At 48.1% G+C, this 24,575-nt stretch overlaps 1 protein-coding gene across 1 annotated transcript in view; it reads right to left on the reverse strand.

The window, feature by feature from the left end:
* The window catches only part of SLC26A4 (solute carrier family 26 member 4), a 161,125-nt gene that overhangs the window by 91,833 nt on the left and 44,717 nt on the right, over window positions 1-24,575 (reverse strand). The window contains exon 5 of the mRNA XM_085654118.1: window positions 6,159-6,340. Coding sequence (XP_085510244.1) covers window positions 6,159-6,340 — 182 coding nt within the window. The remainder of the gene's footprint in view (window positions 1-6,158; window positions 6,341-24,575) is intronic.

The following is a 24,575-nucleotide window of genomic DNA, read 5'->3' on the forward strand; positions in this document are numbered from 1 at the left end:
ACTCTTGTCTATTTCTGCATCTCACTTGCATGTTTTTGCACCTCTCTCGCCTCTTTCTGCACCTCTCATGCCTTTTTCTACACCTCACCTTCCTCTTTCTACCCTTCACTTGCTTTGTTCTCCACCTCTCTTGTTTCTTTCTGCAACTCTCTTGTCTTATTACTTCTCTTACTTCTTGCTGCACCTTTGTTGCTTCTTTCTCCACTTCTCTTGCCTGTTTCTGCACCTCTCTTGCATCTTTATGCACCTCTGTTGCTTCTTTCTACACTCCTCTTGCCTATTTCTGCACCCCTCTTCCTTCTTTCTGAACCACTCTTCCCTCTTTCTACACCCCAGTTAGCTCTTTCTGCACCTCTCTTGCCTGTTTCTATACTTCTCTTCCCTCTTTCTGTACCTCTCTTGCCTCTTACTACACCCCTGTTCATTCTTTCTGCACATCTCTTGCCTCTTTCTGCAACTCTCTTGCCTCTATCTGTAGTTCTCTTGCCTCCTTCTGAACCTCTTTTACTTCTTTCTACACATCTCTCGCCTCTTTCTGCACCACTGTTGGTTCTTTCTGCACTGCTCTTGCTTCTTTCTGTACCTCTCTGGCAAATCTCTACACCCCTCTTGCCTCTTTCTGCACCCCTACTTCCTTTTACTGCATCTCTCTTGCCTCTGTCTGCACCCCTTGCCTCTTTCTGCACCTCTGTTGCTTCTATCTATACTTTTCTTGCTTATTTCTGCACCCCTCTTGCCTTTTTGTTCACCCTTCTTCCTTCTTCGTGCATCTCTCTTCCCTCTTTCTGCACCTCCCTTCCCTCTTTTTGCACTCCTCCTGCCACTTTCTGTAACTCGTTTGCTTCTCCCTGCACTTATTTTGCCTCTTTCTGCACCTCTGTTGGTTCTTTCTGCACTGCTCTTGCTTCATTCTGAACCTCTCTTTCACATGTCTGCACTCCTCTTGCCTATTTCTGCACCCCTATTGCCTCTTTGTGCACCTCTCTTTCCTCTTTCTGTACCCCTGTTCCCTTTTTCTGTACCTCTCTTGCCTGTTCCTGCAACTCTCTTGCCTCTTCCTGCACATCTCTTGCCTCTTTATCTGCCCCTCACTTCTCATGCTTCTTGCTGCACATTTGTTGCTTCTTCCTCCACTTCTCTTGCCGGTCTGCATTTCCGAAGCTCCTGCCAGACTCCGAAGTGTTTGCAGCCCAGGAAGAGGATTTCCAGACATCTCAGAGGCCGACCCGAGTCCCCAGCAAAGCTGAGACCCACAGCCCTCGTGAGTAGCGTGGAACCAGAACTCCTGGCCACCGTGCACTTTTGTATATGCATTGACTTCTCGACGTCTCTTAAAGTCGTGCTTGGGGTTACTTGTAGCCCCTACCTCGAGCAAAAGATTCACTAAAGATTCTCATCCTAGTCACCCCGAGTGACCTGTGAGCCGCCATTTTGTGTTTCCTCACGAGGTCCCTTTGCGATCCCTGGTCCGTCGACTGGTGGGTTCCTGAGGGGGTAACTTTGCTTTTCCTTGGGCTTCCATGGTTGCTCCAGATGTGACCTGACTCCCTACCAAGTGGTGAGTCCCTCAGACCTTGCTGGTCTGCACCAAAATATTTCTTCTCTTTCTGCGTGGGTTGCTGTTGCCAAGGCTTGTTGTGTCCAATCTGGACACCGACACTGCAGCACTCGACATCCTTTGTGGGACAGCTAGAATCCAGCTCCTGGTTGTCCTCAATGCCTCCTGGTCCTCGTGGCAAGCTTCACCTTCTTCACCTGAAATCACCCGACATCGGTGGGCATCTGCCTATCGTCCTCCTGGTCACTGGCTAGTGACCCAGACTCTGTCTCCTCTGCTTTCAGGTTCTTCTCAACTTCAATCCAGGCTTGGATCTCTTCGGACACTTTGCATCTTCCCGGCAGCAGCACTTCTTTGCCAGCTCCCATTGAAATCGACGATGCGACCCGACACCATTTGACACCTATGCACCCGGCTTCCCTGGGTGAGGTAACTCGAGTACTCCAGTGCTCCCATTGGTGTTGACCCTAAAACTTCCTAAGTCCCAAGGGTTTGGTCCTGACTCATTTCTAAGTGCCCCATATCTTTAAAAATCTAACAGCGACTTTCCCCATAGAAGCTAACGGGAGCTCACGGCTGTGTTCTAAACACTGCACCCGGCCCCCGTGGGTCCCCTGTGTCACTACCTTGGGTGGTTCCTTGGGGTCCCAGCGATTCTACAGGCTCCAGGGCTTGTTTCTAGTTAAGTCGTGGTTCTTATACCACTATTTTAGTATATGGTTTGGCTCGCCCCTAGGGCCTGACGCGTATTTGTGCTATTTTACTGTCATATTTGAAGTGTAACTTATGTGTTTTGACCTCCAGCCTAATAAAGAGACTATGAGGGTGTGTTTAGAAATAAATACATATATTTTATATATATACCTGGTGTGGTTGTCTTTCATGTAGCCATTCAAGAGATTATAGACTGGTAAAACAATATGTGTCCTTTTGTCCCCCCCTGTCTCTTCCCCCCCCCGCACCTGCCTCCCCCCCTTCCCTCCCCTCCCCTCCGTCCCTTCCCCTTCCTCCTCCCCCTCGGTACAAACCCCCCCAGTTGGGGGCATCAGAGCTGGGTGGACACCTGCCGCTACTACATCGGTGGGGGTGGTTCACCCGTGCAGCGCCACCAAGGTTTTTAGTTAGTTTGGGGTTGGGAGGAGGGGGATGGTTGTGGGGTAGGGCTGAATTGAGTATTATACTGATCTGCTCTCTGTAGGTGCAGGACAAACCACACGGGGTGCTGGTTACTTGTCTCGTTTGCTTACAATAATTGACAATGTTGGAAATGTTGTGGCGCATTGCTGGGGCGGTGGATCTTTGTAACTTGGATACCAGATTGTAGACCTTTTTTTCAGTAAAATGCACAGATGACGCATGGATACAGGATGTAAATGTGATTGCTTTTGTCTGATGCTCAATAAAGATATTTCCAACAAAAAAAAAATGTTCTGTGAACTGTTTAGTTTGTTTACTTTATTATAGTATAACTGGCAGGGTTGGCTAAATTATGCGAGAAAAGGAAAAATATGCAGGAGATGATGGTATGAGGCTAGTGTGGCAAATGTATAATTATGCGTACACCATATAAAAGCAAGTTGCAAAATGTCCGGTGTTGGGCGGATGGGTTCACTGTGCTGTTGCGTCGCCTGTAGGTGTGGTTAGGAGTGCATGTGACTAGCTGGCGACATGTCCTTGTACTGTTACTTGCCTTTGCAGTTGTTTTTTTTTGCATATATATATAGCACAAACTCGACCCGAAGTTTATTGGAGCGCTTTACACGAGCACCGTATTTACATTACACATTCAGGCACGGGGAGATTAAGTGATTTGCCCAGAATCACAAGATGTTGATGCGACCTCGGGGCTCAAACTCTGGTTTCCAGCACCAAAGTTGGCAGTTTAGCCGACGGACCACATCCTCGCCCTTGCCCTGCTGATTTTCAGGGACGGCTGCTCTGTCTTCACAAGGGTCGGGCGAACTATGACTCCGCTGCCTGACCTGGAACAGATCTGTTAGGTGTTTGTATTTAATTTTTTGTTTTTTTTATTTAGCGCAAACTCAATCCGTAGGTATTGGAGCACTTTACATGTATACCACATCCATTATAGAAGGACACATTCATGTTTGGTAGGTACGTGGATATTAACTTATTCATATCCGGCGGAGCCAAGGCTGGTCTCTCTACCTCTGTGACTCCGGTTGCTGCTCGCGCCTCGTGTATAGCTGTTTTTCCTAGTTATCTGGCGAATACAAAAGCGGGCTTTGCTGTGTTTCTGTTTAAAGGCTACACATAAGGGGCTCAACTGATCGAATTGTAACCAGCTGTCCAACACAATACCGGCAGAAGGGCTCAGTGAGACGTACACTTGTAAGGGGCAGAGGTTACACTCCCGGCAAGTCTGCCTCAGCCTTCATTCTTCCGAGGTGGATCAATTGAATACCATTGATTGGGTAGTAGTTATATCTGTTAACCGAGCGTAGAAATGGAGCAAATTTAATACGGAGGGCTATTTGAAAAGTATAATTTTTTTCCAATGTGCCAGATGAATTTGTCTTTATGTTCTTGGGACTTATAAGAATCTTGTAGTGTGTACATCAGGCGGGTCATGTGTCTTTGGAAAACTAGCACCTTTTTGTGATATTGTAGTTGCATGATAGTTTCACATTATAATAGTGGGGGCTCGGATGTCAAACCTCCTTTCCGGGTGTTGGTCCTTGCCAGCAGTCATCACCTACTGCCAAAGACCTGCTTTTTAAAATGTATATCACCTGTCCACCTCCTTCCCCTTCCGGTACCTCCCTCACTAGTGCCCTCTCTCCCTTTCGTTTTCACCCTTCCAGCCTCTCTTCCCCGTTCTCTCTCGGTCCGCCATTTCTCTCCATGCCCCCATTTCTCTCTCCCTGTGCCCCCTTTCTCTCTCTCCCTGTACCCCCCTTACTCTCCATCCCATTTTCCCGTGACCCATAGCTTTGGCTGCAGGTGTGTTGGCACAACTCCTGTGAGAGAAGTGTCTCTAGATTAGGTGGCACGTGCCCCTGCTGGGACCATGGTCAGGCGTTTGTCTGTTACACAGAAAACCACGTCTCCGTTAAACTGCAGTTTGAGAGTATTTTTGGTTATTGTGTTTATTTACTGTACCAAATGAATCATGGTGGAACCGGGAATCTTATGCCAGAGCATCCCAGGAATCCAAAAAGTAAAACTGAAAAAACACATTTTGGAGAAAAATCATGTGCTGTTGCAGAAATCGCTTCATCTCTTAGTGGTGTTTAATGTAGGTTCATTTACAAACCCCAGCCATCATATAAGGTGTCTGGAATGCCTTAGACCTGGCAGAGTCTCTTGATTCCCATGAGCAACAGTAAAGAGCATGTTCACCGCTGAAGAGAGTGACCACTTCACCATTCATCCCTTTGTGCCTGCAAACAGAGCTGAATACTTCACCTTTCACCACTTTGCATCTGCAAACAGAGCTGACCACTTCACCAGCTGAACAACATTTGCACAAGCGTCGCTGACACCCCGTACTACCAATTTTTTTATTGCATATGATGCCCCAATCACTTCAAGTACATTTGTTGTGATCGGTAGTCCCTGTCCCCTGCTATACATTCCATCGTAAATTTTTAGATCCTGTTTTTTGTATTTTTATTCATCCATTCACACTCCTTTACGTTAAAATAGCCATAGCTTTACTGTACAGTTGCTAGAATAGCTTATAATATGGTATAGTGTGTAATTTTTAAATAATCACTCCACTGCAAACAAAAACATTGATAAAAAACACTGCCATTTACAATGCCAGTAGCTCCGACTGCAACAAATGCGAGACCTATTGCATTGCAAATGCTTGTTTACTGTTTACTATCTAAGTGTATTTACATCCAATGACAACTGTTCCTCACAGCTGAATATGATTAAGACCCTTGGTGGGTTAAAACGCGCAATGCTATCACTTTCTTGGGCTGCCTGCTGAAATAAAATCACGTTTATTTGCCTCTCGATGGATGGGCTTGTCAATCGTGCTGCGAAGAAAGCGTGATTTTCCTTTGGCAATTTATAGGCGGTGACGTCGCCAAACAAGCCTCAGCCCGTCAGGAAGGGCATCTATTTCGTCAAAGTTCATGTGGATATATATATATATATATATATATATATATATCTTGTTCTGTTAGAATCATCGACACCGACAATTCTTATTATGAATGGACATCGGACATGGCCCTGAGTTAGGTAGAAAAATATTGGGCAGGCTTGGTGTGATGCAAAACGTAATTGTAAGATAACAGCAGTTAAATGTACTGAGGCAGACAAGCCACAACCCCTTTACTACATCAGATATGAAATAATGCAATACGCGAGCCCAAACATGAAATAAGCCATTTGTTACAGCAGACGTGAATTAAACAATTTACCAAAATAAACATAGAGCAGACATGAAATAACCCGAAGAAGTGTCCGAAACCTCTTTGAGGTCGACACAGGCTACATCTATGTTTTTGGCTTGCCTATCCCTAGTTGACCTCGATAAACTATTGCTACTTTGAAAAACGTTCACGGAGTCTTCTAAATCTCCTCTATTCAGACGACAACAGCCTGCGCCGCGCTGTAATACCTGTAATATTCCAACCAGAAAGGAGAGGGTCCCGGAGATGACCACTCTAGCCGCGTCCCTGGCCACCGTGTTGATCACCGTTTGGTTCAGGCCTGTGCTATTGCTCAATAATTTAAACTTGTCATCGGGAGCCATGGTCAGGACAACCGACCCCACCATCAGACTGACCACAGGGAATGGCCCTATGAGGACAAGGAGAACAGACATGACTTTAGTGTGATTTTGTGGGAAGAAACAGAAAGCATACAAAAAAATCTTGCTCACATTCGCAAATGTAGATTAATAATGAAATACCTCTCCATGAAATGGATGACTTTATAAAAAGGTGGCAATCATCATCATTAACTATAAACCAGCCTTATCAGGCACAGCGTATCTGAATTAAACCAGTAAGGTTATTTAGTCAGATACCTGTCCAAGTAAAGGCACGTTCGCTCCCCGCCTCCCACTGGGTAAAATGAAAAAGTGTAATACACATTAAAAATTAATTGCAGCAAATACTGTTCATGGGCTGGCTGGCAAAACTAGAGCCTGCGAGTTTCACTCAAGTTCAGTAGAACAGTTTAATACTGTTGCACAGAACCAATTGAATTGTGTGGCATTGTAGAACTTGTTGTGTGATAGGGAGACTAAGAAGCAGGAAAGGAGAAAATGCCCCCTTAACCAGACTGCAAAAAGGAATGCAAGGAATTCACCAAACAAGAGATGATATCATACAGTATGAACATAGAGAGCTGGATACCCCTACAGAAACATGGTTTCGAGCTGTTTTTAAGGCTCTGTGCAGAGTATGTTTTACAACCTCCCCAAGCCTCAGATGTCGTCACAGTTTGTTTCTGGATGGGTGTGGTGGGGTCTGTACACAGTGCCCCACCACCTCACCTTCCCTCTCCATCCCTTTAACCCTTTCGCTGCGGCGGGAATTCCGCCGCAGCGCTGGAGGGTGCGGGGGGGCAGCGCGGTGGCGCTGTGCTGAGCCACGGTTGAGCTGTGCTCATGACGGAACGGTTCCGTCATGACTCCCCCCATTTGCGTTGTCCCCCCGCACAGGCGGGGAAACAGCGCCGCGTAGGCGGAGCGGCCGCCAACGGCCGTGACATGACGGAACCGTTCCGTCATGAGCACACGGCAACCGTGGCTCATGACGGAGCGGCTCCGTCATGAGCGTGCAAGGGGTTAATGGTTGGCAGAGAGTGATGGGTACAGAGCCCCACCGCAACACCAGCCCCCCACTCTTCAAGGCCTCGTTCCCTCCTCACACAGTAGAATTGATTTTAAAGTTGCCATGCTTTTGCAGACTGTATGATATGGGCTCTTCACCTGGGGCCATATTACAGATGACTGCGCCGGCGCTAATTGTCGTTGTGCGCCGGAGTAGGCGCCCGATGGCATTGAGGAAGATCAGTCTGTAATGCGCCGTGATGTTGGCGCAGACTTTGAACTCTGGGGGAGATTTCCACAAAAGTCGCGCAACGCAGTGCAGCCCCCCCCGCGAGGCTGCGCCGCGTTGCATGATGGGGAGGGAGCAGGAGAGCGCCATATCTTCAGAGGTATGGCTCTCTCCTCCCCTTTCCCTTGCGCCGGTGCTGATTTCAGCTGCCATGCACCATGCACACACCTTAGCGCCACGGGCTAGGGTGTGTGCATGAGTGTAGCATAGGTTTTGTACAGGAAGGGTACCCTTCCTCTACATAATACTATGCAAGACACGATGCAAAGCTTTTCCCACTTTGCATACGTGCTGCACAGTGCAGCACGCATGAAAAGTCAGAAAAGCACGGAGAAATGAAAGCATTTCTCCTGCTTGCGCCTCCTTTGAAGGGGCGTTAACTTTTGGTGCAAAACCATGTTTACAAATATTTGTAAATATGGTTTTGCGTCAAAAGGCATGGGTGGTTGCATGGGAACGCCCATGTACCAAGTATGTAACGCCCCCTCGGCCCAAAGTAACACAAAGCAGTGCTTCGCCCTACTTGAAAATAAAACAAGTTTTGCGCTGGAAAGAAAATTGGAAAAAAAATATTTGCGCTGGTTAGTGTCACTTTTGTGACGCAAAAGTTTTGGAAATCACCCCCTTAGTTTATGTGTGTTTGCGTCTGTACGCATATTGTATTAGCGCACAGACGCAAATGCACATGAACACAAACATACTCTGGCGCACAGCGACAATCAGCGCCGGCACACTCATCTGTGATACGGCCCCAGGAGACCATGTGATTGGAGACAGACGGTGGCACCGAGTGAGTTGAAATATCTGTATTGTCGTTTATGTTTCTGAACACAACACAATGCACACATCAGACGTCAGCGCAATCAAATATTTCATAGAACCATAAAGTGCAAACTCTTTTGTGAAATAAATGATAGGCCTTGCTTTTTCCCCCCAAATTCCAGCCAAGTGAATAAATGGCGTAAATCAGTGGTTTCTTGTACTTTGTAGAGAGCTCTTTTGATAGTGTTTTATCATCCATAAGCCTTGCAACGTCACTGTATCAAGCTGTCTTATTGTAAACTCCTATACAGAGAGCTCGGAAGCCTGGGTAAAGACAGCAGTTGTAAAATAAAGAAGACACCATAGGCGGACACAAAGAGCTGAAGCTGCGGGAGAGGGTAAGTGCAGGCTCAGAGGAGGCCAAGACACTTAAAGAAGTCTTCCAGGCAGCGGATCTTCCTTTGTCAAACACACCTTGACCATACAAATACAAACAAGAGAGGAAGTGTAATAAACAAAACTTGGGGGATTCTTTTACATATGTCTGTGGAGGCATCCTATTGACAAGCTAGCTTTGAAAAGATCTTCATCACTCATAAATACTCCGCCTGTATTTCTGTGCCTCGCTTCAAACACGAAACCTTCAAAAACATAGATAAATGTCCAGCCAATGAACACTGTCCTCTCTGACTGCGTTTTAAAGGCACTACGATGTAATGCCTGCGTTGTAATAGATGTTTACCCCGCTGGAGCGCTTCTGCACTTCACGGGTCACTAGCATTACAGAGACACTGTGGCAGTCGCTGCCTTCTGTGGATGGAGCAGTAGTTTGTTTTGGAAGGGAAGGGAGCTAGTCTTCTCCTACCCACAGGGGCAATATTAGGTTAGGGCACCAGGAAAAGAGCACATATCTTCCCCGTTTCTCAAAAGGCCGCCATAGGGCATCATGACACCATTCTCTGCAGGGAAGGGGGCAGCACTTATTTACAAGTGGAAGTAGTTGGGGAGTTCCACACATAAAGCCAACAAATGGCAAGACATTTTATCCACTGGACCCTCCATGTAATATACTGCATACATGTCTTTGATAGCTTTATTAGTATGTTTTCTTCACGTGCTGCTCAATGTATTCACAAGCTCACATTCTATTGGTGAGCTCGTGTTTCCTCAACATTCTGTAACTTGCATGCACGTGGTTCATGTTACGCATGCATGCTATGTGATTATTCTTTATTATTGATAAGGATTTACACGTTTCACTCCCCTGGGATGCACAAGGTCCACTACAGACAAGAGAGGGAGAGGAAGGGTCAAAACAGAGAGGAAGATCAGGGGAGCAGGATAGATCTGTGACTGCTGGCATTTCTCTCTCTCTCAAGGCACATGCTGGGTACCAAGAGTTTGGGGAGGGTCTACTGAAAGAGGGAGATCACGGGAATAGAATAGATTCGTGATTGACGACTTTTATCACTCTCCAGGACCCAGAGCAGTGCCTGGATCCTGAAGAGCTGTGATTGACTGCAGTTGGAGAATTCATTCACAATATGGATAGAATATCCTTTACAATCCCTGCTTAAAGGATTATACTGTAATAATACTGACAGGAAATCATGAGAGACTATAAAAGAGAACTTGGGATTTACTTGTAAATTAAGAAAACCTCTGATCATTGCTCTATACTGAAGTATGGGTACCTAATGCGTAGCAGTTACCACATTTAGCATGAGCCAAGCAATGGAGTTCTTTTTGGTTCATGTTAAAGCTTAGCAAGAGGTGGCGTGACCGAACCGAGCAGCAAGATGGCTGCCTAATTTGTCGGCTCTGCCGGCCGAGCACAAAATCCGCCAGGAATCCGTTCAAAATAGACTCAACAGGGATTTAACAGTCGAAATCCACAACCAGAGGTGTTGCTCAGCAGATTGATACCTCTTGCGATCAGAAGTAAGCTACGGAACGGGAGCGGAGTGAACGGCGCCATAGAGGCTGAGCTCGGGCCGAGACGAGACGCAAGCACTGGCGCACATCCGGCCGGCAGAGCACCTCACCAGCGGCGTGTGCCCATTGGAACAACCGTCTCCGACACCTACAAGGCCCCCTGAGATGGTTACCTGCGGCTGATTGACTATGGCACTGTAGGGCACAAGTTTTGGTAGCGCCGCACTAAGCCCAGAAATCCAATGCGGATTGCGGCTGCCGCCATTGCTGTCCGCGACCTGCAGCGAGTGCGCCGCCAACCCTCGGAGACAGAGCGGAGTGCTGCACCTTCAATCGAGCAGCTGGCAGACACGAAGCTGCGGCAACGGTCTTCAACTGAGCGGCAAAGCACACGGATTGAATAAGGTAAGACGGACGAGCTCCTCAGGCCGGTAGGGCGGAGCGGAGCTCGGCGACATAAACAGGCAGCCAGTGGGAGAACGCACGACCGACGACACGAGGGATCCCGTAGGGCTGGTACAACAGCGCCACTGCGCTACGTGCCGCAAAACACGGATATGAGTACTGTATTGGCTACTACCTTTTGAATAACGTGTGACTGAAGTGCTTGAAGAGCGTGGGCAATGGTGTGTGTTTGTGGACTGAGCAGAGCTTTGGGAACACTCATTGGCACTTAGACAGCAAGGATCCCCCATTGCGCAAGGATCACCTGCACCCTATATTACAGCGGCTGTGGCTCGTCCCCAGTACTGAAAGGAACACGTCCACAGTATCGGACGGCAATTTCGTAAAAGTAGCGGCTCTGCTCTTGCATTGGTGAGCCCACAGGGTAAGAAACAAAAATTGTGTGCTCACAAGGTGGCTTTATGGAGGACATTTAGCAATACCGCCGGGTAAATGGTGGCAATTACACACAGCGCGAAGCACCCGCAGTAAGTCTACGGTGCCCCAGACTCACAGAAACGGCAGGCGGGGTGGTTGATTTGGCCCCTGTTGGTATGATTACGAATTAACAACCGGGCACACGAGAGACCACACGTCTGCTACAACGGCCAATGCGGAAAAACAGGAATACGAACTATAGCCGCAGGCGTAATACTGTCAGTGTCAGTGCACGCAAAATAGACCCAGAGGCTATTGATAAGGCTCCACGTAGTATTCTGCAGGACTGGCTGCAACCTGCACACGTCGAGGTAGTTGGATAACACGAAAACATGGGAAAAATTGATAACAAGCAACCAAAATTGAACTTTGATAAACGTAGCACGAGACTAACAGAAAGTGATATGGCTTCACAAATGATTGTTCCGGAGATGCAATTAGAGTCACAACAAGATGAAGACATTAAAACAATGCTAAAAGATGTAAAAGTCAGCTTGAAGGACATTGATTCAAAACTGGACTCCCTTCTGGAGCATATGGACCACGTTTCACGTAAAGTGGATAAACACGAAAACAGGTTGGACACACTGGAGACGCGGATTTCGGATCAAGATGACAACCAAACGGAAACGCGCGAGCAATTGTTGCGCATGGACAAAGTACTGGAAGTGATCAAAACGTGCAACGAAGACTTGGAAGCAAGATCCAGACGCAACAACATACGCTTAATGGGTGTGCCTGAATCGACGAATATTCAGAATATGGAAAAATATGTCGAGGGGCTCCTGCGAGACCTACATGGAGCAGATTATCACCCATGTTTCTCGTAGAACGTGCCCACCGCACGCTTGGTCCACGGCCACCACCAGGCACCACTCCTAGAGCCATTCTGGCTAGATTACTTAATTACAGGGACAGAGACACGATTTTGCGACTAGCACGCAAAAGGGGTACCCTCCAATATCAAAATAATACAATAGCGTTTTATCCTGATTTTACGCAAGGGGCCCAAGCAGCCCGAAGAGAATTCATCCCTGCAAAAAAGATCTTCCAACAAACTGGCATGAAATATGCAATGCTGTACTCGCCCAAACTGCGTGTGCAAACGGATGGCAAACCTATGTTTTTCACCGCAGCAGGAGATGCACTGAAATTTGCTAAACATGCTAAAAAGATGAAAACCACCGCACGAGACTCGGAGATTTCCTCACAGGGCTAGTTAAGTGACATTGAATAGTGTAACGCATACCTAAATGTATTGCTACATCTCTGGTTGGTTCTGTTCATGGTCACTTGATCTTTGAACGTATATATTGTGAAATAATAATCCCATTGTGGTCTACATATTCTGGCGCTCGTCCACCCTGTTGTAACAATGACAAGGCAGTTCGCCCGTAACTCCTCGCCCCCGCTGGGATGATTCCCCACAGCCCACTGTTGGGTGGCTTTTTGGTTAAAGTGTGTTTTTTTGACCGGTATACACAACCTAATTAGGGGGTTGGTGTGGGAGGGGGGTGGTTTGGAATGGGAGTTTTATTGTTCTTTTTTTACAATGTAGTGCACAATGACTTCACACTTAAATCAGTGGCATTCCACAATATATTGTTCTTGACAGAATGGAGCGGGTCCGGCCACTATAGTCATGTCAATGCAAAATGTATGCTTCAGGAGACACACCTGACAGATGTCACGAGCACTAGACTGCACTCAAAACGCTGGAGTGAGGTCCACACCTCCTGTTATTCAAACTACTCCAGGGGAGTTGCAACTTTGATTAACAAGCATTTGTAATGCAATAGGTCTCGCAGTAGTATAAGTTTGACTATTGACGTAGGCAATAATGTTACGATAGAAAGTGAAAATTTGTTGCAAAAGTATTTTTATTATTTGAATTGGCATTTATACAAAAGATAAAAGTATGTTGTCATTTTAGAAAAAGACAATAAATTGATATTTTGTATACATAGGATACATGTAGAGACTGTTTGCAAATGTTTGTGGTACATTAAAGGTGCTTTATAATTTATAGTAGTTGAAGATATGTATTTTTGTTGCTTCAATTATGCAATTTGCGTGCATTATGCTGTGTTTAGTATTTAAAAACATTATACTTGTATTGCAAGGAGTGGAGCAGCGTATAGGTGTAGCATGAAGAGTATAATACTGTAAACGCTAAGCAATAATTACAGTATAGCTTGTAGCAAGCGAAAGTTTTATATTTGTACTTTATTTTAGCTGTAATACGAGTATTGTAATATGCGCGTATTATTTTAGCATGATATAGTGGGATTAACAATAGTGTGCGAGTGCTCCGGAAATAGAAATAGACGGCTATCACGTGGTAGACGTTTGCGTGCATATTTCCTGTTGCGGAAGTGTTGCTGACGACGTTGTGCGCCTGCATAATGGCGCGTTAGTGCGTATTAGATATCTTGTGCGCAGTGCACGCAGTGCAGCAGTTTTAGGCAAGACGTGTGTGAAAGGAAGGAAATTTTGTCGAGAGAGGAGGTGCGGCGGCTACAGAGTGAGGTGAGGAGGGTATGAGGAGGTGGACTGAAGTGCAGTGGGTAAAGGAATAGAAGGTTGGGGGAAGGTGCGGGGCAGCTGGCGGGCTATGTGTTAGTGCAGATTAGGTATTTAGTGCGCGGTGGATGTAGTGTAGCAGTTTTAGGCAAGACGTTTGTAAAAGCAGGGCAAATTTGTCACAAGAAAAGGTGCAGCAGCTAAAGTGTGAGGTGAGGAGGGTATGAGGAAGTGGAGTGAAGTGCGGTAGGTAAAGGAGAGAGAAGGTTGGGAAAGGCGAGGGGTAGCTGGGGGGGTTATGTGTTAGTGTATATTACATATTTTGTGCGTGGTGTATGTAGTCCTGAAGTTTTGGGCAAGACGTTTGTGAAAGCAGGGGAATTTTCTTAGGAGAAGACGTGCGGCGGCTACAGAGTGAGGTGAGGAGGGTATGAGTAGGTGGACTGAAGTGCTGTGAGTTAAAAAGAGAAAATGTTGGGGAAAGGCGAGTAGCAGCTGTTGGGTGATGTGGTAGTGCGTATCAGGTATTTAATGCGCGGTAGATATAGTTTAGCAGTTTTGGGCGAGACATTTGTGAAAGCAAGGGAATTTTGTTACGGGAAAAGGTGCGGCGGCTACAGAGTGAGGTGAGGAGGGTATGAGGAGGTGGACTGAAGTGCGGTAGGTAAACAAGAGATAACGTTGGGGAAAGGGGTGGGGCAGCTGGCGGGTTATGTGTTAGTGCATATTAGATATTTTGTGCGTGGTGGATGTAGTCTAGCAGTTTTACGTGAGACGTTTGTGAAAGCAAGAGAATTTTGTTATGAAAAGAAGTGCTGCGGCTACAGAGTGAGGTGAGGAGGGTATGAGGAGGTGTACCAAAGTGCGATTGGGAAAAGGAGAGAGAAGGTTGGGGAAAAGCGCGGGGCAGCTGGCGGGGTATGTATTGGAGACCGGTAGTGCAGAGATTGCAGAATAAACTGTAAGTTTCCCCAAACAATATTTACAAAGTATTTGTTAGGAAAGGGATGTTAAATAATATAGCGCGTGCTAAGAAATGTTTGAAGTGCTGCTACTAAGTGGAATAGGCAGAGAAAAGTTGAGTGAGCAGGAAGGAGGAGAGTAGTAAATAATGGTTAGGAATTAAGTAATGTGGAGTGAAAAAAGGCAAGTGAGGTAAGGATATATGTTAGTATAAAATGGCTAAGATTTGTATTGTAAAAAAACGTAACATAAATAAAATGTATTGCATTGTTGTGTTAAGTGATGTTAGGCGGCGGTTTGTACAGAAAAAGAAACAAGTAAGAAAGAGAAAAGAGGTCGCAAATAAGAGGTGTATATTGTTAGTATGAAGGAAATACACTGTAAATAAAATGCATCTTGTTGTTGCTAGCGCATGCTATTTATAAATGCAGTACTTGTTTAAAATGTGGCTGTAAGTGTTGCTAGGCAATTACATGGATAGTATTAGTAGTAAATATATAGGGAGGGGGGATTAGCAAATTGCGGCTAAGGGCGTTTGCGAAGTGAACATTTGACCTGAAAAATACCTTGCTTTTAATGAAAACTTGTAAAGCAGCACATACACGTGCAAAACTTTATTGAAAAGTATTGTGTGCACAAAAGGAGTATTGTGCATACAGTAACAAATAGGAAGCAAAACAAAAAATATACGCTTTATTGTAAGAAAACGTGTAAAGCAGCACATACATGATCGCTGTATTTTATACCTGCTAATTGTAATACACTCAAAACTTTATTGAAAAGTATTGTGTGCACAAAAGGAGTATTGTGCATACAGTAAGAAATAGAAAGGGAAACAAAAGGCATGTGTTATGTTACTTAAGTACTGCTGGGTAATAAGTAAAGAAAGTATGTTAAACATTGTATACAAAAAGTGCGGGTAAGTGTAAAGTTTTGGTTTGAAGGGCTAAAAGTAAAAAACGGATGCGTGCTGCAGTTTTAAACGTGCTTGTGAGTTGTATTACGAGCTGTTGGGAACGCGAGTGTTGTGAGGGAATGACGTGTGTGGGAGAATGACAAGGTGGGTGAATGGGTGGTAGTAAAAACTTTTTAATAAGCCTTAGCATAAGTTAACGCAATATAAAATGAAATGATTTAGGACGCATATTTTGGTGATACATGTAATGTATTGCGCGCAACTTAAATTTTTATATGTACTGCATTATAGAAATATGTATGTATTGTGTGTGTGTGATATAGAAGGATTCACAATAGTATGCGCGTGCCCCGCAAATAGAAATAGATGGCTATTATGTGGTAGACGTTTGCGTACATATTTCTTGTTATTGGAGTGTTGCTGATGACGCTGTGCATGTGCGTTATGGTGTGGTAGTGCATATCAAGATATTTTGTGCGCGGTGGTGGTAGTGCAGCAGTTTTAAGTAAGATGTTTGTGAAAGTATAGTAAATAGTAAGTTTCCCCAAACTATATTCAGTAAATAATTTTTTTTTAGAGTTACATGAAAACACATTGTATAAAAGGGCAGTGTGTGTAAAAGCTGTACACAGGATAGAATGTTGTTAAACTGCTGCTACGGCGTGATGCTACAGTGATAAAAGCAAGTATAGGTAAGCATATATAAGTAATTAGCTGAGCAAGGAAGCAAAAAGCGTATTTAGAAGACGGCAGAAGACAATACTAATACGCATAAAAATTTGAATGTTTTATGCTGCACTGAGCAAGGTAGCGAAAAGCATATTCACACGATGCCACTAATACGCGCGCGCATATATAAATCTTCTATGCTGCATTGAGCAAGAAAGCCAAAAAAGCATTTTCACACGATGCCACTAATACGCGTGCACATCTCCCAACATTCTTTTAATGCATGAGCCACAGCCGGTACGCACACACAAGTGCTATTATTTATAGTATTACAAAAAGGCAGCAGGAAAGACCACATTAATGAAGCCAAAAATTTTTTTTTTTAATGTTTGCTATTTAAGCACAATGCATGACGCGTGTTAACCAAATGCAAAAGACATGCGAAACCACAAAAAAGCTAACACTTGCACATATAAATGTTACGTGAGGCACTGAGCAACAAAACAACAAAAAAAGCATATTCACACGGCCCCACTAATACGCGTGCACATCTCCTGTCCTGCCTGTCTTTTAAACGTGTGCACAAATTACAGCAACAAAGCAAGAGGCGTGTTAACGCACCAAGCAGGAGGCGTGTTAACGCGGCATCAATAATACACGTGCACCTGGCCTGTCCTGCAACTTCAGCTAACGCCGCCTTACGCGTTCACTGCTCATGTCTTTCTGCCCTTCAACTTCAGCTAACGCTGCCGTACGCGTTCACAGCTCATGTCTTCTAAAGTGCGTACACCCATCCTGTCCCGCATCGCTAAGCAAGTCGGCAACAATAGATCTCGCTTAAGCGAGCAGCGCATGGCGCTGCATCGCTAGGGTGACACCGAAAAAGGGGGCTCCATGGCAGACTCAGACGGTGTACAGAGATCCGGAGGGCAGATACCTCATCATTAAAGGGACACTATTTGGTAGCCATATCATATTACAAACGTATATGGTCCGAATGTAGACAACCCCACATTCTTTCAAGAAGTGTGGCACAAGATCCAGGCATTGGGAGAGGCAGGGATATTATGGGGCGGTGACTTTAACACAGTCCTGTCTCAAACGGAGGACAGAGCAGGAGCTGCTCGTTTACACCATCCGCAGGCAGCAGAAATGCTGAAGGGACTAATGACAGATGGGGTATTCATTGAGTCGTGGCGAATATTTCATCCACAAGACAGAGAAGGCACCTGCATTACCCAACACCGCTTGGCATGGTCTAGAATAGATTTTTGGATAACATCGCCTGTGGTCCACTCCTGGGCAACCAATGTAGCCCATCAGGCCTGCACGCTATCTGACCGCGCCCCAGTCTTGATTACTCTCAAAGTGCCCAAGCCATATATACAACCCTTCACGTGGCGCCTGCCTCCCAATGCGCTCCTTGACACAGTGTTCAGGGAAGAGATCAGGGTGAAAATTACTGAATATTTTGACATCAACACCGGCACGGTGGATATCATTGGCATCCTATGGAACGCATTTAATGCGGTAATAAGAGGGCAATGTTTAGCGGGACAAGCGGGTATATTGAAAGATATACACACCAGACTTACAACATTAGAAGCAGAATTGAGCTTGCTAGAGAAGCAATACTTTACACAACCAACGAACACACTACTTGGTAATATACGCAGGCTACTCACAGAACACCAGGAGGAGGCAATCCGGGAAACAGATTTTCTAAATAAATATACAATGGCCTGGAAATATGGGGAGTGTGACAGAGCAGGGAAAACCCTTGCTAACATATTGCGCCCACCAAGGGGCTCCACTTTCATTACAGCACTCAGAACCCCAGAAGATGATACTGTACACAGTCCATCAGAAATACTTCACACAATGCGAAACATTTATGCTCAACTTTACACCACTCAGTAGACCCCAGCAGACACGATCCTTGAGGAATACTTTAACTCCATACAACTATTATGTTTTAGTGAGAGGTACAGGGAGTATATGGATATTCCTTTCACCATAGATGATGTACGCACAGCGATAGGTAGCCTCTCTGCAGATAAGGCACCAGGAGCAGATGGGCTCACCGCAAAATTTTACAAGGAATACTCTGACTTATTGGCCCCGCAACTATTAAAAGTATACCAAGAGGCTCAACAAACTGGGGTACTCCCCGAGACTATGAGGGAGGCCATTGTCGGGATCCCACTGGTTTCGCTCCTCAGGATGACGCTGAAGCTTAAAGGGGTCCACCTCCCATCTGCCCCTAGTCCGGCGGATGTGTAATACACTCGGACGAAAGGGGTAGGTGAGCGAGGGAAGGACGGATAGGGACGGCTGGGCGGGAGATCTGTGAAATAGACAAACACACAATGAGTGATGGCTCCCTTTACCCCTTCCCCTGGCTCCCCCTTGTGTGTAGCTCTCTTACCGGTCATCTCTTTCCGTCTACTGTGGAGGGAACGAGAAGGGTTGTCTTCTCCTCTTTTCCGAGCGCACGAGGGTCTCCAGCACCGTTACGTCACGGAACTGTAAGAACCTCGCTGTGGCGATCAGATTCGCGGAAGAGGTGGAGGTTGGTCTTGTCAGGTGTCTGCGCTGCTACTCTAGGCTCAGCAAGGTCTTGAGCCGAGGAGCGCGATACTATGGGAAAGCTGTGGCCCGGAAATCCGTGGGCGCTGCCTGCGGCGTTTCGCTGCTACTCAATGCGCCAGGAGGAGCCGGGAGCAGAGGAGCGAAACCCCCAGGTGGAGATGCCCGGAAATCCGTGGGCGCTGCCTGTGGCGTTGCGCTGCTACTCAATGCTCCAGGAGGAGCCGGGAGCAGAGGAGCGAAACCCCAGGTGGAGATGCCCGGAAATCCGTGGGCGCTGCCTGTGGCGTTGCGCTGCTACTCAATGCTCCAGGAGGAGCCGGGAGCAGAGGAGCGAAACCCCCAGGTGGAGATGCCCGGAAATCCGTGGGCGTTGTCTGTCTCTTAGCGCTCTCCCTCGATGGTCCGAGGTCGCGTCTAAGTCGAAAGGGCTAAAGTCGGGCTGTTCCTGTCTCAATACTCACAGGCTGCCGAGCGAGGAACAAGAAGCAGTAGAGGCGTGGTCGGAGTCTCTCGTGGTCTGGAGTCCATGCCGCTGAGGAGAACCATCCGCTCGAGTCTTCCGGTACCGAAGGCTTCAGAGAATCATCGGCACTGCTTCCCCGGAATTGGCCGCTTTTCAGCGTTTCCGGCAACGTGAACTGTCACGTGGGACGGGAACTACCGGGAGTTCTGGGGGATGTAGTTCTTGCGGTCGCCGAGTTGCTCGGCCGTAGTCCAGGGGTAGAGGAGATGCGTCACTCAGCGCCACCCGAGCGCGGATCGTGACAGCACATCCCCCCTCACCCCTCACGAGGCGCTGAGAACTGGTCCCGGTTTACCAGGACACCTGCGATGGAAAGCCGCCACCAGGCGAGCAGCATGGACGGAGGAAGCGGGCTCCCAGGAGTTCTCCTCCGGGCCATACCCCTTCCAAGCCAGAAGATACCAGAGTCTACCCCGAACAGTCTTGGAGTCCAGCACGCGTTGCACCACGTACTCGCGTTCATGGTGAACCCATACGGGAGCGGGAATCCTACGCACTGGACTGAACGAGGGTTTAAGCAAGGAGACATGGAAGACTGGGTGAATGCGTAAATGGGTCGGGAGCTTCAGTTGCACCGATACCGGGTTGACATGTTTCACCACGGGATAAGGACCTATGAATTTCGGATTAAAGACGCTGGGATGTTTGAATTTGATGTTTTTAGTGGATAGCCATACCCTATCCCCTTTATGGTACACAGGATCGGGTCTGCGACGTTTGTCCGCACGAAGTTTGTATCGGGCTTTGGCCAGTCGCAGGGTCTCACGGGCCTTGGTGAGGGTTAAGCGAATCGCCGAAAGCCTGTCCTGTACCTCTGGAACGCTGAGATTCGTGTGAGGGAGTCGAAATGGGGTGAATCGAGGATGGTACCCTGAGGAAAGAAAGAAAGGGGTGTGTTGTGTGGATGTATGGACGGAGTCGTTGTAGGCGATCTCGGCAACCCACAACCAGTCCACCCAGGCGTTTGATGCCTTGTCCACATAACACCGGAGAAATTGTTTCAGGGTTTGGTTAAGTCTCTCGGTCTGCCCGTCGGTCTGGGGATGGAAACTGGTGGACAAGGATGACTGAATGCCCAGTTCGGCACACCAGACCTTCCAAAACCGCGCCGTAAACTGGGACCCTCTGTCTGAAACAATGCCGCTAGGAAGGCCATGGAGTCGCACCACGTTCACCAACAGGAGCTTTGCCAATGCCCCTGCCGTGGGTACCTGCTTACACGGTAGAAAGTGTCCCATTTTGGTAAGGTAGTCGATCACCACCACGATAGCGGTACAGTTCTGGTCTTTGGGCAATCCAACGATGAAGTCCACCGAGATTCTTTCCCATGGTGTCTGGGGTGTAGGAAGTGGACGTAGGAGGCCTTGTGGTTTACGATGGTCCGATTTCATCTGGGAACAGACGTCACAGCGTTTTACCCATAGTAAAACATCTGGTCTCACTGACGGCCACCAGAACTGTCTCAATACCTTCTCCAGGGTTTTCGTTCCTCCCGTATGCCCTGCACAGGGTAGTTCATGGCACCAATGGAAAACGAGCTTCTGCAGAGGAAGCGTGGGGATTAGCATTCTGGAGCCACACATGGGGACGCCATGTCGTAGGCTCCATTCCTTGTGTCCTTTTAACCAAGATCTCCAAGAGAATGTGGCGAGTCCGCGCTTCACTGCCCTCAGAAAGGTGTCTGTTGTCACCCCTCCTACCACTTGACTTGGGGACAGGATAGCCCTTTTTGGTTCCACTGTCGGCATGTTGGTCGTACCTTGCCGGGAGAGGGCATCGGCTTTTTGGTTTTGTGAGCCAGGCTGGTAGGTGACTATAAAGTGGTATTCTGCGAAGAACAACATCCATCTTCGTTGCCGGGGAGAGAGATGTCGAGCTGATCGCAGGAACTGGAGGTTCCTGTGGTCCGTGAAAACAGTGATTTGGTGCTGAGCTCCCATGAGCCAGTGTCGCCATTCCACAAACGCCTCCCAGATCGCAAGAAGTTCTTTTTCGGACACAGAGTAATTGCGTTCGGCGGGGTTCAATTTCCGGGACATGTAGGCCACTGGGTGGAGGTGGCCAGTGTCTGGATGGCGTTGGGATAGGACAGCTCCCACGGCGACGTCGGACGCATCGGCCTCCACTATGAAGGGGAGCTCGGGCCGGGCGTGCCTCAGGATGGGTGCAGATGTAAAGGCCGTCTTGAGCTGTTCGAACGAGCGTTGGGCGTCGGGAGACCAGTGGAACGACACGTTCTTTCGCGTTAGTCTGGTGAGAGGTGATACCAGGTGAGAAAAGTGGTGAATGAACCGGCGGTAAAAATTCGCAAAGCCAAGGAAGCTTTGGACTTCCTTGACTGACTGGGGCTGGGGCCATTGTTCCACCGCCTGCACCTTTCGGACGGACATGACCTGTCCTGTGGGGGTTAGGTGAACTCCGAGAAACTCCACTGTCGTAACATGGAACTCACATTTGGTGAGTTTACAAAAGAGGCGGTTGGTTTTCAATGCTTGTAGCACGAGCCTGACATGAACAATGTGCTCCTCCGGGGTGGTGGAAAATATCAGAATGTCGTCAATGTACACCACGACGAACCTATCCAGAAATTCTCGTAGTACCTCATTGAGGAAAAACTGGAAGGCCGCCGGGGCGTTACACAGTCCAAAGGGCATCACTAAGTACTCGAAGAGTCCAAACCGTGTTTTGAAGGCGGTTTTCCACTCATCGCCTTCTCTCATTCTCACCAGATGATACGCCCCTCGGAGGTCCAGCTTGGTGTAGATGTGCGCTTCGCGGACTTGCTCCAAGAGAACCGGAATCAGTGGTAAGGGGTATCTGTTCTTAATCGTCAGCGCATTGAGGGCGCGGTAGTCGATGCAACATCTCAGCTCACCACTGGTCTTCGGGATGAAGAAGAGCGGGGACGCTGCGGGCGACCGGGAGGGACGGATGAACCCCAACCGGAGGTAGGTGTCTAGATACTCCTTCAAATGGAGTGTTTCTGGCCCGGTGAGGGCGTATATCCTACCACACGGAACAACCGCGCCTGGCACTAGATCGATGCGGCAGTCATACTCTCGGTGCGGGGGTAGCTCTTCCGCCATCTGCACGTTGAACACCTCTTTATAGGGTAGATACCAGGTAGGGAGCGTCACGTCCTTTTCCGCGGCAGTTGCCACATGTTGAGCAGAGGTTCGGACCGGGTTCGGGTGTGCACCGTCGTTGGCATGAGGCGGAGTGGAACGAGATGGTGTTGGTGGACCATTCGATAGTAGGTTCATGTTTTCGTAACCACGGCAAACCTAGGATCAGGTTGCATCGGGGAGCTTGTATTATATTCAACTGCAGCCACTCGCCATGGTCCCCTCCTATGGTTATCCAGAGAAACGGGGTGACGAATCGGATGGGTCCCGACTCCAGTTCCTTCCCGTCGACCGCAAAAACGAGTTCGGGCTGTTCCTTGGGCGTTAAGTGAATCCCTAGCCTTTCTGCTTCCTGCTTGTCCAGGAAACATCCGGTAGCCCCGGAGTCTATCATGGCTCTTATGGTTTGTGTTTGCTGGTTTATCACTGCTTCCAGGGAGATGAAGAAGTGATCTGGTTCTCGAGAGGTGTCGGATTCCATGGAAGGGATGGAGTGGTGGCTTGGAGGCTTCCCTTCCGGTACCTTCAAGCTCTGGAGTTTCCCGCGGCTCCTTCTTCTGTGGCCATAGCAGATTGTCCGGGTCGTGGTCTGCTCGTCTTGGGTCTCACCGGACATTCTCGAAGGAAGTGCCCCTTCTTCCCGCAGTACAAACACAGGCCTTGTTTACGGCGGTGATCACGTTCGCTCAGGGTTAGCGAGGCTCTCACTGTTCCGATTTCCATGGCCTCAGACTTGGAGGCCGCCTGTTCCGAAGCTCGGGCATGGTCATAGGAGAACGGTGTTTTATCTTTCCGTTTCTGGTCCCCTTTTCGTTTTCGGAGCCGATGCTCCAAACGGGCGGCCAATTCCACCATCGCCGAACAGGTTTGGGGTTGGGGATCAATTTGGGCGATGACGTCCTTTAGTTCGTCCGTTAGCCCTCCGTAGAAAATGGCAGACTGTTTGGTTTCTGGCCAGTCGGTTTCTGCCACCAACCGACGAAAGTTGTTGAGGTAGCCTAGGAAGTCATTGGGGTGTTGCCGTAGTTTCAGCAGGTCTCGGTCAGCCGAGAAGGTATCAGCTCTGCGGTCAAAGGTTCTTTCAAAGGCGATGCGGAAGGCATCCCAATCGTACAACAGGGCTTCGTCACGACGGACTATGGGAACCGCCCATTGAGCCGCATCCCCTGCCAAGTAGGAAATGAGAAAGGCTACCCGGGCTTGGTTGGTAAGGAAGAGTTTTGGCTTACAATGGAAATGCAACAGTACTTGGGTCATGAAGACTTGCACCTTCTGTATGTCTCCATGAAAGCGTTCAGGAGGGGCCAACGGGACGTGTGTGGGCATTTCTACCACTACAGGTTGGGTTGATGACTGGAACGGGGTTCCCGCATCGAAGGGGTTCCTTTGGAGCCGATCTATCCGTGTATGTAGAGCGGCTGTGTCTGAACGAGAAGCAGCTAATTCTGCTTGCACTAGGGCCAGAGCGGCTACCACGTCCTCTAAGGTGGTCATGGTCTACGACAGCGTGATCGGGAGGAGATAATTCGTGGGCCGATGATTCTGTCGGGATCCCACTGGTTTCGCTCCTCAGGATGACGCCGAAGCTTAAAGGGGTCCACCTCCCATCTGCCCCTAGTCCGGCGGATGTGTAATACACTCGGACGAAAGGGGTAGGTGAGCGAGGGAAGGACGGATAGGGACGGCTGGGCGGGAGATCTGTGAAATAGACAAACACACAATGAGTGATGGCTCCCTTTACCCCTTCCCCTGGCTCCCCCTTGTGTGTAGCTCTCTTACCGGTCGTCTCTTTCCGTCTACTGTGGAGGGAACGAGAAGGGTTGTCTTCTCCTCTTTTCCGAGCGCACGAGGGTCTCCAGCACCGTTACGTCACGGAACTGTAAGAACCTCGCTGTGGCGATCAGATTCGCGGAAGAGGTGGAGGTTGGTCTTGTCAGGTGTCTGCGCTGCTACTCTAGGCTCAGCAAGGTCTTGAGCCGAGGAGCGCGATACTATGGGAAAGCTGTGGCCCGGAAATCCGTGGGTGCTGCCTGCGGCGTTTCGCTGCTACTCAATGCGCCAGGAGGAGCCGGGAGCA

Source organism: Triturus cristatus, chromosome 4_1 (genome assembly GCF_964204655.1).
Source record: "Triturus cristatus chromosome 4_1, aTriCri1.1, whole genome shotgun sequence".
NCBI lineage: Eukaryota > Metazoa > Chordata > Amphibia > Caudata > Salamandridae > Triturus > Triturus cristatus.